The following is a 14175-nucleotide window of genomic DNA, read 5'->3' on the forward strand; positions in this document are numbered from 1 at the left end:
GTTTGCTCTGGGCTCTCAGACACACTTGACTATGAACATTTATTTCTTCAGCCCAGAGCCCACTTTTGAATGTATTTGTTATACAGTCATTGGCCTCCAAGGTAAGTAACCCTAACGCCTTAGTATTATTACGAGGATGAACTAGCTGTTGATACAAACGTACTAACACTTTCCCTGTTTGTTTGTTTGTTTTGGGATAAGGTCTTGATATGTAGTCAGGTCTCATAATCCTTCAGTCTCTTCCCCAGTACAATTGCTGGAATAATAGAAATTTGCCACCGTGCCCAACATGTATATTGTTCACATGCTTTGCCATGAAGTCAGAAGCATTATTTTACATTTTCAGAGCTATATGCCTGAGTCATAGTAGATGCTCAGAAACATTTGTTGAATTAGGGATGGAATACCTTTTTTTTTTTCACATTCAGAATAGAGGTCTCTGCGTTTGTTCACATAAACCATTACCCGTGGCTTTCTCATATTGCTTTGCTGTATACTAAAATAAGTTTAAATAACCAGGAAGACCCTTTTTAGATGGTTGTTGCTGCTGCTGTTCTTTAAGACAGAGCCATATTATGTGGTTCAACCTGGCCTGGAGCTCACTGCATAAACCAGGGTGATGTTGTAGCCAAGGAAATGCTCTTTGCCTCAGTCTCCCTAGTACTGAGATCATAGGCAGCAGCAAACACTCCTAGTTCCATTTGTGAGTACTGTACCAGTCTTTCCTTCACTGAAGGAATAATAGCTAAGTTGAAATGTGGCCACAGCCGACTGCGCAGTGTTAACAAATGCTCCCTGTTGAGGAAAATGGAGGGCTGCCTCTCACATGACAGTGAGGTTGTCTAGGAATTGAAATAATCCCACTCAAAAATGTACTTGTCCCCAAAGAAATAGCAAAATGTCAGCTCTCCAACTAACATCCCAAAATAAAAGGCAAGCTCTTATTTTTTGGTGTCATGCTCAGCTAAATACTATACCCACTGCCTCGATAGAATTGTAAAAAGAAATCACTCATAGGCAGCAATGCATGGTCAAACGTTCAGACAAGGTTTAACCAAATGTGACAAGGCAACTGATGACGCCAAGGGAGAGACACAGCCATCTCTGTTTCCTACATAGGAAGATACCCAACAGCAACCAATTTAAATCAAGTTGCAGGCACAGCAAGCATACTCTTATCTTTTTCATCCACAAATATACCAACATAAACATAGTACCAGACAGGATGTATCTGTTATTATAAGATGTATGCCTGTAAAGGTTACTGATGCTTAAAGGAAGAGAGACTGCTTTTTAGCAGCGATAACATTACAGACCTGAATGAAAATGTACCATTTGATTTAGGACAATGAGCAGTTCCTGAGATCTGAACATTTTGGAATAAAAGCAGCGTGGTTTAGGGAAAGATTGTAGAGTCAGAAAATTCACAGAGATAGTCTTGTGAGAAAGACTCGAGGTAGCAGGAAGATCAGATACGGAGAGCATCCTGATCTCAGTTGTCACCTAACACTGTGTTCTCTCATTGTGGTTGAATAGAAGAGGAAGGACTGAAGATAAAGGGCAACTTCAAAGCCTCTTCCCTGACAGATTTGAATAGCACCCATTCTAGATTCAGCTTAGGGCGCTGTGAAAACAAACATCACACACACTCCACACTGCGGACTCGAATGACTGCAGCAGCATTATCCCCTAGATGTCCAGTAGTTATGGCACTGGATATTTTCTGTGTAGCACTCTGAATTCTCACACTAAGGAAAAACTGTTGCATCCATTTTTATACTTTCATTACAAAATGTACCATGGACTCACATTGTTCTCTTTCTTAAATCCCTTAATATTTTAAAATTTTCTTTGTTCCAAGTATTAGTAATAGTGTGTGAATATGTGTGTGTATATGTGCATGTGACTGTGTGTGTGACTGTGTGTGTGTGTGACTGTGTGTGTGAGCGTGTATGTGTGTGTGTGTGTGTGAGAGAGAGAGAGAGAGAGAGAGAGAGAGATTTATGTCAGTGACAGAACTTGCATGCCATGGTACATGTCTGAGGTCTGAGGAAAACTTTTGGGAGTTGGTTCTTTCCCTTCAAGTTGTTGAGGCATGGGCTTTCCTGTTCTTTCTGTCATGCTCATAGTCTAGGCTAGTTGTCCCAGAGAATGTTGGGTAGTTCTCCTGTTTCCACCTTCCATCTTACTGCAAGACTCCGGAGACTACAAATGTGTTTTTTACTTGAGTTCTGAGAATCAATCTCAGGTTGAAAGACTTACACAGCAAACAGTTCCACTTGCTTATTCAATTCTTCATCTTCCTGTTACATTCTTATAATTCTTCACAGTACATCATGGTGTTCATTATATGTAAGTGTCTATATCATTGCTTTGCTCAAAACCCTCCAGTGTCCAAAGAAGTACGTATTCTCTTCAGCAAGTATCTCTACGCTCCTCAGTCACAGAAGTCCTCCATGACTAACACCCACCTGTCTACCTCACTCTGTTTGAGTGGGTATCGGTTGACCTGGTCAAGGTCTTCTCCTGCCCTGGACCTTTCAGTTACTTTCATCTTCCTTCAAATTTCAGATCTTCACCAAGACAAATGCACGTGGCCCCACTGAGGCTGAGGTTGGTCACCTAAACCACAGCTGCATCCCATTATTTTGTTCTCTTGTCTCTCAAACAATCTATGACCTTACTATAGTATTTACTCTCCAGATATTCCATGAAACGTAAGCTGTCCTAGAATTGACACTTACAGCTTTATACCGTCCCCTCCCACCAGTGTCAGAAGCCACACAAAGAAGCGTGACAGGCATACGTCTTCTCAGCTCAAGCAGAGGAACATGCAGTTGAAGACTGCGGAAATGCCAAGTGTAAATCAAATAAAGTCTAAGGAGGGCTGGTTATCATGCACACCTCTCTAACTTAATTTCCAAAACATAAAATGGAGTGAAAATATAAATGAGTGAAACAAGAAATGAATGGGGTTAAAAAGTGATTAAACCTCCATCGTCAGGCCATTGTGATAGTTCAGCTGGTAAACCTGCCTGCTGCACCACCTAATGACCCCAGTTCAATACTCACAGTGCAAAGGTCAAACCGATTCCCACCAGTTTTCTTCTGGAGTTCACACTGGAAGTTAAATTTAAAATATAAATAAATAACAACCCTCCAAATGCTCCTCAGAAAGGTTGTGCACACTTCCTGAAACAGGGGAGCTTTAGATGATTATGCAACAGGAGAAACACCAGAGAATCATGCTTCCTGTGAAGTGGTGAAAAGAATCAGGTGGCTGAATTGCTCAGGTGTCATGGAGGGAGTGATGACATTCAGAGAGAACTTGCCTCCGCATCAATATCCTTTGCATATACACTAAGGTTTTTAAGTGTTACATTCTAAGTTATTCATAGTTCTAAAATGTTCCATGGAGAAGTAGGTGCAATTTTAAAAGAAAGTATCTTCATTGTCACAACTTAGTAAAATAAGTAAATAAATCATAAAAAAATTAATTTGCAGTCTATTTTCTCAGAAAAGAATGGAATAAAGGCTAGAGAGATGGAACAGAGACGAAGTACTTGTTTACTTACAAAGAACATGGCTTTGGTACCTAGCACCTATATGGCTAACAGCGGTCTGTAACTCAAGTTCAGGGATGCCTTCTTCTGGCCTCTGTGGATACTGCACACATCTGATCCATAACACATACATGCAGGCAGACAATCATATATATGTGCACAATAAAAATAAATAATTTCTAGTATTAAAAAATAATGGAATGAGGAAAGTAGGGGAGATGGCTCAGGAAGGAAACCATTTTCTATGAAAGCATCGGAACCTGATTTTAGAACGCCAGCACCCAGAGAAAGATATAGGTGCAGCAATTTGGCATTTGTGAGCCCTGTAGGAGAGAGGGTGGATACTAAAAGATCCGTGGAGCTCACTAGCAAGAATGCCGGGCTATAGTAAGCTCCGTGTTCGGGGAGAACACTTTCCTCCAAATGCACACAGAAACACATGCATGCATGCATACAAAAATACTTACACCACACACACCAAAACCAAACAACAAACACACACACACACACACACACACACACACACACACTAGAAAAGCAACAATACTAACAACAAGAACCTTAGCACTGTTTGTTTATGTAGTCAAGGCATCACCATATATTCCTGGCTGACCTGGAAATCTCTACTTACTCCAGACAGACCTCAAACTCACGGAGGTTTGCCTCTGCTTCCTTATTGGGACAGCACATTGAGCACAGGATTTTCGAACATCTCTAAGTTACTACTATTTTCTTCATTCTATGAATGACAAAATCTCAGGATGAGGTTTAAGGCAAATAATTATGTTCTTTCTTCCATCGCACGGGTCACAGGATTAGAATTTAGAATTTCAGGCTCTGCAGTACGGACCTTTGCTCTTGGTGCCCTATCTCCAGGCATTTTTTGTTTGTTTGATTTGGGGGGACTGGGTTTCAATATGTAGCCTATCCTGATGTGACACCCACTGTATAGTCCAGGCTTGTTCCTGCCTCTCAGAAATTTTCTGACCTCAGCCTTTAACTTCCTGAATTACAGGTGGGCACCACCACGGGTGGCTGTAATTCTGTTGCTTCTGGAGTTTCAGAGAGAGAAAAAATGAGAATCATAGTTATGGTGCACTCTGTAAAAGGATGATATTCTACAGAAAAGAAATGATGATAGCTACATTATTTCAACATTTTACTTCCTTCGTAGATAACCATTTCTGATGGAGCCCTCGCCTCTTGAGCTACCAGTTGATGCAGTGAGGCGCATCGCGGCTGAACTCAATTGTGACCCAACAGATGAGAGGGTTGCTCTCCGCTTGGATGAGGAAGATAAACTGAAGCATTTTAGGGACTGTTTTTATATCCCCAAAATGCGGGACCTGCCTTCAAGTAAGAATACTGGGAAAGGTTTTATAAATCAGTTTAGTAATTTCTGCTAAAGCATGTAACTGTCATAACTCTTTGACTACCATTGTTCCATTACATAATAGAGCTGCTACAATTGTTTCTGAGCAAACAGCAGGCCCTAGTGCTACCCTATAAGCCCATCCGCCTACCTGAGCCTCGTGTTCTTTATGTTTCTTATCCTTCTCTGAATATAGTGCTCACGGGGTGTTTATGCTGTCACCCACTTCTCTGAACAATGAGGCAGCTGATTGAAAAGTATACGCGGAGGCGTTTACTTGTTCTCGGCACTTAAAGCTCAAAGCAGTTCTTTTCAAAGCGATATTAGAACATCTCATATATGTGGCATCTCATTGATGATAGCCTGGTGCTTGTCTGGGAGCCAATGTGCTTGTGGCTGGGAGTATTAGGGGGCATATTATAAGAATAGCTATCTTTACATGCTATAAGGAAAGGCCTCAGTGTAAGAGATACAGAGAATCCACACTCCATGACAAAGTGACCTGAACGTTTCTGTTTGTTTGTGGAAAACTATTTTTAAACATAGATAGCACAGGAACAAATTATATATTTATACACACACACACATATATGTGTGTGTGCGCGTGTGTGTGTCTCTGTATGTGTGTGTCTGTATATGTGTGTGTGTGTGTATGAGTGTGTGTGTGTCTGTGTGTGTGTTCATATATATACAAAGACAACAAGGATAGCTGGAGTGAATTACAGAGTCAGTTTCACATGATTTATACAGTCCAAGTTCCTCTAATTTTGCCTTCAGTCTCAAACACTCAGAATCTGATAGCTCCGCTCACGTTATTTCAGGATAGGATTGGGTCACATACCCACACTTGGCTTACACTGGATGAACCCCCTGTGAAATGTGACACCTAGAAGATCCATCCGTGTGTAACTGCTATATCTACCATCAGACAAAATTCAGGAAAGACAAAAGAGGCCTGCCAACTGGGTGTCACAGGATAAATATTCTTACCTCAGAATGTACACTTAAAAATAGATGAGATGTTAAATTTTGTTGTGTGCATCTTAGCATTTTGCTTTCCTATATGTTACAAGTAGAAATTTCTGGACTGAAAAGATTTTTGCTCAGTGATTAAGAACACGTACTGTTCTTTCAGAAGACCAGAGTTCAATTCCTTATACCTATATCAGACGATTCACAACTGCCCTATAATTCCAGCTCCAGGGGAATTCAGGACCTCTGACCTATGTGGCCACCTGTATTCATACGTACATATAATTTTTATATAGTTTAATTTTTAAAATAAATGCTTCTTTTAAAAACCAGCATCACATATACAATCCTTTGAGAGTTGATACCATTGTATCATTGTATCATCGATAGCTTAAGAATAACATCTGCTTTCAATTTCAGTCCAGCAGACTTGCTTGGTTAACTCATTGCTAACTCTTAAAGGAAATGAAAAGGCAGATAATAAATATGTTCAATAAAATTGTTATAATAAATAGACTTTCAGGTGGTAAACAATTTTAGTTCGTCAAGACAAAGCATAGTTTCCTCAAGAACAGAAGGAGGATGAACTGGGTCTTTACTAAAAATTCTGTTTCTTGGTTCTGATCCCAAATTTAATTAATCACAGCCTTAGGTTGTGGTCTCTCTCTGTCACTTATCCTGGATGAATCAGGGTGGTACACTGAAGACAGATCTATTCCATCTTTATTCTTGAATTCTCATTATGTGTGTGGTTTTCTCCAAGGATTCACCAACTCAACAACCATTTCTTTACCATTTTCTATACCTGACTCGCGTTCCTCAGAATAACCAAGTGAAGTAGGTAGAAATTTATAGTGTGCTTGAAAGTATATGTAGTATGAGGAGACCTATAATTAAGAAAATCATGAAGAGCGTGGAGATGCTCTGCTCTGAGATATTGCTCTGGTAGATGCTCTGTGTAGATGCAGGGGAACTAAACCGTGGAGCAGGTTTATCGTATTCAAACAAAACAGCACCAAACCCAGGAGGAAGTGATGGTGCCACCTCTTTTGGGTTACATTTATAGAATACAGGTACATTTAAGACAAATCAATATTCCAAGAGCACAGTGCAATGGCATTGCAAGCAGCTCTGGATGACTAACATAAAACACCGAGCTTGAAGTGCTGAGCAATGAAAAACAAAGGCAGATCAACAAGGCTTAGAAAACAGAAGGCAGCAGGGTGCCCAATGGTAGAATTTTTCCTTTTTGTTTTGTCTACAAGATCTTACTCTGTAGCCCCGTCTAGCTTACAAAATGGCAGTTGCTCTCAAGCCTCACGGGTGCTGGGATTTCAGGACTATGCTGCCATTCCCAGCTCTGATAGTATGTACCTTAGAATCATAAGAAAACACCGCACTTACTGACCTAGTCATATGTGGTCTGGGTGCTTAACTTTTGCAATCTTATAGAGACCCTAGACATTAAAACCCCATCTGAGGTGTAGCCACCAAAGCTTTTTCTCATCTTGTCTCCACTCAGTGCTTGTGTTCTTGCCTTGAAGTACTTTCCCGATGCTTTCCCCCAAACAGCTTCGAGGGTCTGGGTCTACTTGGATGCACTTTGTGTAGATAAGTCTGCAGGTTGGGAGATAAGAATTCAGCTTTAGAGACTACAAATGTAAAGAGCATACAGAAATTCTACTTGTCCAGCCCTATTTAGTAAAGTCGATCTCTCCTTAATTATGGATTTTGTTTATTGAGAATTTCATATATTATTCCACTGTTTTATACCATTTCGTCTCTTTTCACATTCTAACTCTTCCTGTACCTATAGATCTCTTCTCAAACCATGTCTTATGTATGTTTTATAAATACACATGCTCGCGTGCACACACACACATTTGACATATATCAAATGAACTCATATATATGACACCCCTTGTCAAAAATTAGGTGTTGGATTTTTTTCCTGGCCTCTTCTCTTTTGGTCTTCATGTCTGTTTATGTTCCAGTACCTTGCTGGCTTTGTTGCTTTTGCTCTGTAATATAATTTGACATTGGGTTCTATAGTTCCACCAGAACAGCTCTTTATAAGAGTTTATAAGAGGTTTTTTTTTGTTTGTTTGTTTGTTTATAATTTGGCATCTTTTGTGTTCCGTATGGTATTCATGACATATTCCAAATCTGAAAAGATTGGCAAGAAGTATTTACTAAGCAGATTTTTTTAGTCAATAGTTATCGTTATATGTATATGTGTATATATATGCATGTGTGTATAATGTGTATAATGACTCTTAATATGTAATGATAATATATGATAAATTATGTATGATATGAGATGTGTGATATGTGATATATAACATTTATCATATATGTATTCTGGGCTAATGAACTGAACAGACATTTCTTGAAAGAAGGAATATCAGATACTTGAAAAGTGTTCAACATCTTTGGTCATTATGAAATTGAGAATAAAAAATTTCTTGACATTCCATATCACTCCAGAAAGAATGGTTAATATAAAAGCAAACACGAAAGCAGAAAAAAGAAAGGAAGGAAAAAGGAAGCAAGGAAGGAAGAGAGGGAAGAAGAAAGAACGGAACAAATAAAGGTGGGGGAGTCAAACAACAGCAAATACTGGCATGGGAAAGAGAAACTCTCATTGACCACTGTTAAGGATGTAAGCAGAGGAAGGACTGTGAGAAGGAGAGTGGAGGGTGTCCAGTGTCAAAGTCAGAACTGCCATGCCTCTCTGCTCTGTCACTCTTTCTTATGTGCTTTTGTTTATCTATTGTGCCATACACAATGTCCAGGAAACTGAGCCAGCATTTCATATCTACTAGCAAAGGAATGGATAAGAAAATGTGCTCCATGTAATGTAATGGCACACTGCCATAAAGAACTATGAAAGTGTACCTTTTCCAGGAAATAACCTGTTGTATTAGGCAAGATAATTAAATATGTGAGGACAGGTAGGTACCACATGTTCTTTTCTCTGTGGGGACTCAGAAGTCTGTGTGTGGTTTCTCAATCCTAAAAAATGAGAGAAGGGGGTTTTAACGGAGAGGAAATAGGCCAATGGAATACATAAAGAAGCAGAGGGACTACATAAAAATTTTTTTATTCACCTGATATAATTGTCATCTCCGAGGCTTACTGCCTCAGTCTGCTAACCTAGGCCTCATCCTGAAAACGTCTAGCCTCTGTACAATCTTATCTGGACTCATAATGTTTTCAGCTTCCGAGATTTACAGCTCAATGAGCTCATCCTTTCTAGCTCTTTCTGAATACTGGCTGCTTGGTCAGCTCAGATGTTCTGGATCTAAACTCCTCTTCATGTTGACTGATCCAAAGTGGCTTCCTTTAGCTTTTGACTAAACTGCTCTGCTGTGCCTCAAACTAACATTGGTAATGTGCCATAATCTTCAGGCTCTTCTCATTCTCTGGCTTGCTCTGTCTTCACCTGTGTCTATCCCATTCTCTCTTCAACATGGCTCTTTGCAACTGTCCTGGTAAAACTGCCCTCTCTCTCAACACTGTTCTCTCTTAAGTAGCCTTGGTTTTTTTCTCTGTTGTATTGAAAGCTGGGCAGATCCTAGTCTGTTACATGTTTCTCTAATTCATCACTTTGTCTGCCTCTCGATTTCACATCACTTTCAAGCATAGATGCTTCCTTCTACCGGCTAACTTTCTCTTCAGTGTTTGGGATTCAACTGTGTACTAAACTCTAGCCAGAGGGCTGAAAGGTGTGAGCTAAGAGAGTGTATGTATTTCATCCAGAGTGGCCATGTTTTGGAAACAAAATTGATCTACAGGACAGTGTGTGGGAAGAAAGACAAGTAGTCAGAGAGAAGCAAACAGCAAGGAGAAGAGCAAAGTAGAAACCAGTAGGAACAAACAACACTGGTATTTATGTGAGAAAATGCCCAAACATTGGCATGAAATCTATTACTTTGTAAGACAACCTAAAAATTAATTTTAAAAGTCCTTCAAGAAAAAAAACCTACAACCACAACCAATGGATTTCTATTTTTTTTTAAATTAGATCTAAGTTTTTTATAGGTTTCCAGTAGAACTTTTCAAAGTAAATAGGCTTTATAAACATTTTCTGAGATATTATTGTGGAAATAATGAAAATGTTTGTGCTGAGCTGGTGATGCTCTTAATGGTTGACATTGGTCTGCAGGTGATAGTCAGAAATAGAAGAAAGAGAGAAGGTAGAAGGGAGGAGAGAGAGAGAGAGAGAGAGAGAGAGAGAGAGAGAGAAGGAGGGAGACAAAGCGTGAGTCTGAGAAGCAGGCAATGAAACCAAAGAAGGAAAAGTGATGGAGGTGTGGAAGAGGCTGAGCTTCAGGACAAACTTGAACTACTTATTAAACAATAAACTTGATGCTGGCAGACACTGCAGCATCCCAGTTTTATGGGATAGGTTAAATAGCATTGACATGATTCCTGTGGCCTCTCACTTAAAAAACAATGCCTTTTCAGCTTTTCTATGTGTGACCTTTACCTAACAGGTCCCCACATAACTGGAAAAAAAAAAAAAAAAAAAAAAAAAAAAAGGTGTGCTGATAAAATGTCTCCCCCACCTCCTTAATTTTAAAATGGATTTATTTAAATGTTTGTGTGAGGCTGATTTAGTGCCCTTGCAGGAAGAAAGGCATCAAATAACCTAACACTAGAAATCCTAGGCTGTTGTGAGCTGTCTGATATGGGTGCTAAGAATCAAGGCTCTCTGCAAAGGCAGTAAACACTCTCAACTGCCAAGCCATCTCTCCCGGGCCTCACATGGCAATCTAACAGTTCTAATACTATACAGGAAAATCAGAGTAGAATTAGGGAGCAGCTAACAGCTGGATTTACAGTGAAAATACAAATTTGAGAATTATCAACATTTAGGTAACATTTGAAAGTATGGGCTTGAACATTAAGGACTAGACATGGTGCTGGAAAAAAGTATCTGTAAATGAAATTCTAAACATGAGCATAAAAAAACAAAACTATTAACGAACTAGGAAAAATGAAATGAGAAACGTAAAATGCATGTAGAGAGGCATTTAGTGAACTTAGATTGCTTACCAGCTTCTGCCACCTGAATCTAGCCTTTTATTCCTGTAGATAGGAAGGTTTTATTTCATAGGCTTAACTTTAATCAAATCACTGGAGTGACAGTGGGGATACATTTTTGCAGGTGTAATTGAGAGATTGGAAACTGGAGTTTACAGTGATTTCTCAAGAATCAAGAACCAAACCAGTGATCACAAGGAGAGAAAGGGAACCACAGAAGTCTTTGATTATGGATGCGCTTTACAAAAAAAAAAAAAAAAAAAAAAAAAGAGTAGGGAGAATGTGAGATAGACAGATATATTTCTCAGTTATGAAGAAGCTAGAGTGGCTTTGTTTTCTGTCCTTACATTTTCCTCTTATGGAGCCTTCAGTCCTATGATAATGTGAACTGCTGAAGACAGTCTTTACAACTCTCAGGAAATGGGCATAGTGAACAAGCTCTACAGTTCAGATGGATATTTCTTGAAGAACTTTTATGGGTCCATCTAACTATTACATCTTCCTCACAACACAATCCATGCCCTACACTTCATTGTGACAGAGAGTTGAACATAAAAATGTATTTATCAAAAGACCAGAGTTTCACCCAAGTGTGGCAACAAGGTCTACTTTCTCCTCCGGGCATTGTCCTAGTTACATTTCTTTTACTGTGAAAAAGCACCATGACGAAAGCAGCTTATGAAAAAAAAGCATTTACTTTGGCTTCTGATTTCAGAAGAGTAGAGTTCGTGATGGAGGAGTAAATGAACAGCTGAGAGCTCACATGCCAATGCAGAAACTGTAAGACAGAGAGAAACAGTGGAAGTCATGAGTCTTTTTAAACCTCAAAGATCACCCACAGTGACACACTTCCTCCAACAAAGCCACACCTCCTAATCCTTTCTGAACAGTTTCACAAACTTGGGACCAAGTTTTCAAATACATGGGACTATAGGAGTCATTCCCATTCAGAAGTTCCCATTCAAAAAACCAGTTACATATCTTTTTCCTAAGAGGAACTTGTTTTCAAGAATATCAGGAAATCCTTTTTAAGACCTCAAAATACAGCCTTTATTCAGGAGCTCTCTATCCCACAACTTCCAAACCACATAAAAGACTAACAGACTCAAAATATTCACAAGATTGTATCAGTTGTAAGTGTAAATCTGGTAATGAAGCATATTTTTCCCAATCTTCCTCTTTCACAGTCAAGTCCCAAGGGCTTCGGGTAGGCCTAGCCTTGCCTCCTCATAAAAACAAAAGAGTACACAAGGAAGAACCAATGGCTTCAGCTGCATATGCAGCAGAGGATTGCCTCATCGGACATCAATGGGAGAGGAAGCCCTTGGCCCTATGAAGACTCAGTGCCCCAAGGGAATACTAGGCATTGGTAGAAAGGGGTGTACCCTCATAGAAGCAGGGGGGAGAATAATGGAATAGGGGGCTTCTGGGGAGGGAACTGAAAAGGGGAATAACACTCGAAATGTAAAGAAATAAAATAAACGATAAAAAGCAATATTTTATTATATAAGAATAATTAAACACTGTGGCAATTTCCAAAAGATAATGTTAAAAAAGCTAATAATATTTAGCTGTGCTTAATAAGGTTGTATTGTGTGTGATGTTTGTGCAAATCCACTCAGAAATACAAAAAGCTATTCACCCATTTCATTCTGAGCAATTGTAGACTAGATACAGATACAGCTTTTATTCAGTAACATATAGAAGCCAGGTTAGTGGGTGTTTATGATGTGAATAAATCTGTATAGTCAGATGCATCGGCTCCATTTTGCAAATTTGCACCAGATCTTTGTGCACAGCATGAATTCCCGAAGTTCATCTCCATCTGATCTTCTGCAAATGCATGCTACTGAGAGAGGATAGTTCTGGCTTTACGTTCTCTCTTGATGAGAATGCAAGGCTACTGCAAGGACCTTCTCTTCTGTAGGTTGCACACTCCACAGCTTTCCAAGGGCACAGCTTCCTATATTTCTGCTAGAAAATTGAGACTTGGATTTGTGTTCTTCTGCTGGTACTAGGGGCATGAAACTGGGAGCAAAGTTCGCAAGTGCCTGTATTGCTTTTCTCCTCAGAGATGTGAGCCAAAAAACCTGAGCTGGATTAACACGTAGCCTGGAGAAAAATGGATGTATCACATGGGCAATATCTCATCCCTTCCTCACACATTCTGTAGAGGAGATCTGCTCAGACAAGGAAAAGGAGGAGTAGAATTCTCCCAGAGTTCTGACAGACCATCAAATGCATGATCCAGGGTTTCTAATTCAGTGAATTCCTGGAGAATAGAAAGAAACCTTGAGGCTCCTTTACAGTTTGGTTATGTTTCCAGTTCTGACATTTTATCCTAGTCTACAGATGTCCCCTTAAAGAAGATGTTAGACCCCAATAAGCTCATCACAAATTGAAAGCATCCTATGTTGTGAATGTATTTGAAAGTTGAAAAACTGTGAGTGATTCTTATGCCTGTGAAGGTGAACTGACTCGTGCCTCTGCCATCACATCTCCAGAATCATCAGTAGCCACTAGACACAGCACCTTAGACTCCAATGTCATGCCGGGCAGGCTTCACCTTGTCAAAGTGTGTCTGATGGCTACCTAAGTACAGCATACAATCAAGTGTTCCAAAGCTCAAAGGAAAGTAAATACGCATCATAATGAACTGAATATAAAAGAATGAGCTTTATCTTAAAAAAATGTTTTAAGACAGAATATGTTAGCACTTTCTCTTTTATCTTATGACCAGGAACAGATCTACTCCTTAGGAAGTGTGACCCACCGAATTAAGTCTACTAGATAATGGAAGGAAAGTAAACCTTCCCTCCCCAGTTAGCCAATTGCTTTGTTATTAATTTTCAGCTAACGTTTTGACCTGATTCTTTAGAAGACTGGAATCTCGGGCTTACAGACATAAGCCTAAGTCCCAGCTAGATGCTATTCCAGACGACTGAGATGCAGTTAGATATTGCCAACAGTAATAACAGGACAATTGCTTTAGTATCACAATTATTAAGACTGGAACAATTTTACAGTTAGGCAGTTCATATCCAATGAATTCAGATTGCCTGCCTGGCTCTACCTGGTAATAAGGGGTTCCAAATAATCAAAAACGAGAAAGAAACAGGCACAGCTGGGCCATCTGGGTTCTCAACTAGTGATCGAAACACAACCGGCAACCTCTTTACGGCCACTAACTTGTAAAAACATTGTGTGTTTCTGAAGAAC

The 14175-nt window shown here is 39.6% G+C and overlaps 1 protein-coding gene across 1 annotated transcript in view; it reads left to right on the forward strand.

The window, feature by feature from the left end:
* Positions 1–4750: 4750 nt before the first annotated feature.
* The window catches only part of KYNU (kynureninase), a gene marked incomplete at both ends in the record, with an annotated part of 67259 nt that continues 57834 nt past the window's right edge, over positions 4751–14175 (forward strand). The window contains one exon of the mRNA XM_080928090.1: positions 4751–4919. Within this exon, the coding sequence (XP_080784216.1) occupies positions 4751–4919 (169 nt within the window). The remainder of the gene's footprint in view (positions 4920–14175) is intronic.

This window comes from Micromys minutus (genome assembly GCF_963924665.1).
Source record: "Micromys minutus genome assembly, chromosome: 13".
Classification (NCBI taxonomy): Eukaryota; Metazoa; Chordata; class Mammalia; order Rodentia; family Muridae; genus Micromys; species Micromys minutus.